The 3,794-nt window shown below is 35.7% G+C and overlaps 1 protein-coding gene across 1 annotated transcript; it reads left to right on the forward strand.

Annotated features, from left to right (window-relative positions):
* The first annotated feature begins 1,037 nt into the window (after window positions 1-1,037).
* LOC7488718 (abscisic acid receptor PYL4) lies at window positions 1,038-2,117 on the forward strand. The gene has a single exon (XM_002322988.4). It carries the CDS (start codon window positions 1,289-1,291, stop codon window positions 1,952-1,954), a length of 666 nt encoding a protein of 221 aa, XP_002323024.1. The 5' UTR covers window positions 1,038-1,288; the 3' UTR covers window positions 1,955-2,117.
* The last annotated feature ends 1,677 nt before the right edge of the window (window positions 2,118-3,794 follow it).

Here is a 3,794-nt window from a genome sequence, read left to right on the forward strand (position 1 = left end):
AAAAAAAATATTCGATTTTTTCAAAAAACGCTTTTGAAAGGCAATAACAAACAGGCCTAACTGGATTTGATCGGATCAAAAAATCACTAAAAATTAGGTTTTTCTAGTCAATATATTTTCAAATTTGAATAAGAAAGATCAGTTGCGGACAAAATCTGAATCTCAAATCTCTCAAATCAAGCAACTAGGTTTAATTAATAATGAAAATTAATGATGAATGAAGAAAAACCATTAAATGCCACAATGCTAATCCCATGACCTAAATATTCATGGGTCCCAGGCCACTAGCATGTAAATATAAGGTACCTGAGGATCATGTGCTAAAGGGGGTCCAACTTGTTCTTGTTTACCAGCAGAAAAAGGGGTCCAAATTTTGGTTCTTCCGAGTGTTTGAAAACAAAATACAAGATAAAAGAATCACGTTAAAGCAACATCAAAAGGTCATAAAGAAATCGTAAAACAAAACCACAATTTCCATGGCGGGGCATGGAATAGTAAACGGGCCTAGCTGCTAAATATTAGACAGAAATTATCGCTTAGTGTCTTTTTTTTTTATTTCTATTTTTTTAATTATTTTTTATATAAAAAACCTAAAGAAAATAATATAAGAAAATCAAATTTATAATTAATAAAGAATTAATTAGACCGCAACCCCAATCAGCGTGTAAATCTGTATTTATACCTGGTCACAGTTCAAAATGCTTATCTTATCCTTCGGCTCGACGCCTCTCCAGCAAGTTGATCGTCCATTTGAAGCCACTTTGCCAATTTGCACTTGATTATCTACAAGATTCACAAAACTGCCATTGTCTCTGGGTAGTATAAAAATTCAAAGCGAGGGAATAAAATGACTCTAAAGCCCCTGGACATAAAAAAGTTGATGGTGGACTTCCATGCTTTCTTGAGGACATGTTAGTGATTTACTTTTATTAGAAAAAGGGCCACTTTAGTAATTTAAGCACACCAACTAGGCACTATTTTATGACACTCAACATCAACCTTTTTTTTTTATATATAAAACTCGGTAGTCCCTTCTTCTCCATAAGAAAATCGAAGACACCCACCCACCCCGTCCACCGCTCTCCCTTGCCACTTGCAGAACATCACCAAGTCATCAGTACCCTTCCATGCCCCTCAGAGTAGGAAAGTGACTAGCCTCATCTCCCTTCCTCTCTCTAATATTTATACTCGCACGAACCCTCCAAAAGTCATTAAAACCTCAAAGAAACTAAGAACCTGAAAACCCCATCTCTCATAAATCGTCACTGCAGACAAGAAAGCCAAAAAAATGCCTGCTAATCCTCCGAGGTCATCCCTTTTAATCCATAGAATCAACAACACCACAAGTAACACAACCCTAAACACCACCAACACAACCACCGCAACTTCATGCCAAAAACGGTGGTCCCCTCTACCATGCGACGCCACCCCAGTTCCGGAGACCGTCTCACGCTACCACACCCACGCTGTAGGCCCCAACCAGTGCTGCTCTGCGGTGGTACAACAGATCGCTGCCCCAATCTCCACCGTATGGTCTGTCGTTCGCCGGTTCGACAACCCACAAGCTTATAAACATTTCGTCAAGAGCTGCCACGTTATCCTCGGAGACGGTGACGTGGGCACTCTCCGTGAAATCCACGTTATCTCGGGCCTCCCAGCTGCTCACAGCACCGAACGCCTCGAGATCCTCGACGATGAACGGCATGTCATCAGTTTTAGTGTTGTTGGTGGGGACCATAGGCTTGCGAATTACAAGTCGGTTACAACTCTCCATTCGTCTCCCTCAGGGAACGGCACCGTCGTCATGGAGTCTTACGCGGTCGATATTCCTCCTGGAAATACTAAAGAGGACACGTGTGTGTTCGTGGATACCATAGTTCGGTGCAACCTGCAGTCACTGGCACAGATCGCCGAGAACTCGAATAGACGCAATAATAAATCATCATCAGCGTGAGTGATAATAAAAACATTTGTTGTTATAATTTATAGATACATTTATGGTTTGATTTTTTTTTTTTTTTCAAATGGAAATGTATGATTTGGTGAAACACCTTCTTTTTTTGTGAGAATCCTATGCGGGTTTGCCAATGATAATTTCAACTCCCCCAGTTTCTTCATTATTATTATTATTATTTGTTCTTTATTTTAGTTTTAATTTTTGCGTAGCCCCATTTTGTGAGTGAAATACTATCTATCGTTTTTAGCGCGCATTTCGTGAATATTATAACAACAAAGTTGACATGATCATCGGTATTGATAAGAATTAATACTGATATGATAGCTCTGTGATAATGAAAATTAATCGTAGCTCTTGGTGGGATATATATATATATATATATATATATATATATATAGAATTGATTTTGGTGCGCTAAGAGATAATTTTTCTGGAGTCCAGAGGATGATGGATCGATGATCTCCATTCGAGTAAGTGCAGAAAAGCTGGCTTCTAGCATTGAAAAAAAATAAAATATTTAAAGAAGACAATGGTATTCGAGATTTTTATTCTGTGTGGATTATGACATAAAGAGTAGCAGCAAATAAAATAGGTTTAGAATAAAGAAACTGCAGGGTGTGTAAAGAAATCTTTAATTTCCATGTGAATGGCATATTTGGCTGGGGACTTGAACAATTGCCGACGGCCGTGGAAGGTGCAGCAACTTGCTTTATATTCTAATGATCAAGATGCTAAACCTCGTATCGTCAGCAACAAAATCAAGTTGCTAGATGTGATAATACACATGATTCTGTACTAAAAAATAAGCATAGAGATGCATTCACATGGTACATGGTACATCGCATACATGCTTATCTGGATTATTATTATTTTTTAAGCGTGATAAAAAAAAAATAAGAGGGGTGGTTTTAAGTTAAAGTGAGAGATACTACTTGGGTACGAGCTAATTATTCGAAATTAACTTGACTGAACTTTTTTTTTTTAATATTTTCAGTTAAAAATTTAATCAAAAAAGTTTGGTTTAGTTTGAACTTCAGAACCACAAAAATAAAATAAAAAAGAATGAATTAACTGAATCAAATTGAAAAAATTATTATAAACTAGAGATTCATTATAAACTAAAAATAAACTAAAAGCGCGTAAAAATAGCATAATTAAGAAACCCATGATTTAAAAAATATAAAATTGAACCAGTCTATTCACTTTAATTTTTTTTTTTAAAAAAAAATAGTTTAATTGGTCCATACCAAACCCATTTGAATTTCAAACCAATGTTAACCATTAATACTACGAGCTTGTTTGACAGTGTGATTGCGGGTGCTTTTCAAATAACTTTTCGTGCCAAAATGCATATCAATAATGTTTTTTCATTTTTTAAAAATCATTTTTGACATCAGCACATCAAAACGATCCAAAACGTACAAAACATATTAAATTTTAGCAAAAACAAAATTCAATTTTTTTGAGAACACAGGTTGAACCGCGTTCCCAAACATTTTCTACATTTAAGGGGTGCAATTAGAACGGGGATTAGAGCTTAATGAAGATTTAAAATCTATTTGAAAATGCAGTATATATATCGTGTTTTTTTAAATTTAAAAAGAAATTATTAAAAAATATTTTGTTATATTTTTGAACAAAATTCATTTTAAACTGGAATCACTATCAAACTCTCATAGTCACCCTTCATTAACTAGCTTATTTACGAGGAAAACGTGGGGCCAGGAAACCAAGAAAGAGACAGACAACATGGGGGAAGTTAGAGGCTGAGGAGAGAGTATGCAGACACCAACGTAAGGAAAAGGATCTTGATGGGTTTTGGATCCATTATTATTGT

This window comes from Populus trichocarpa, chromosome 16 (genome assembly GCF_000002775.5).
Source record: "Populus trichocarpa isolate Nisqually-1 chromosome 16, P.trichocarpa_v4.1, whole genome shotgun sequence".
NCBI lineage: Eukaryota > Viridiplantae > Streptophyta > Magnoliopsida > Malpighiales > Salicaceae > Populus > Populus trichocarpa.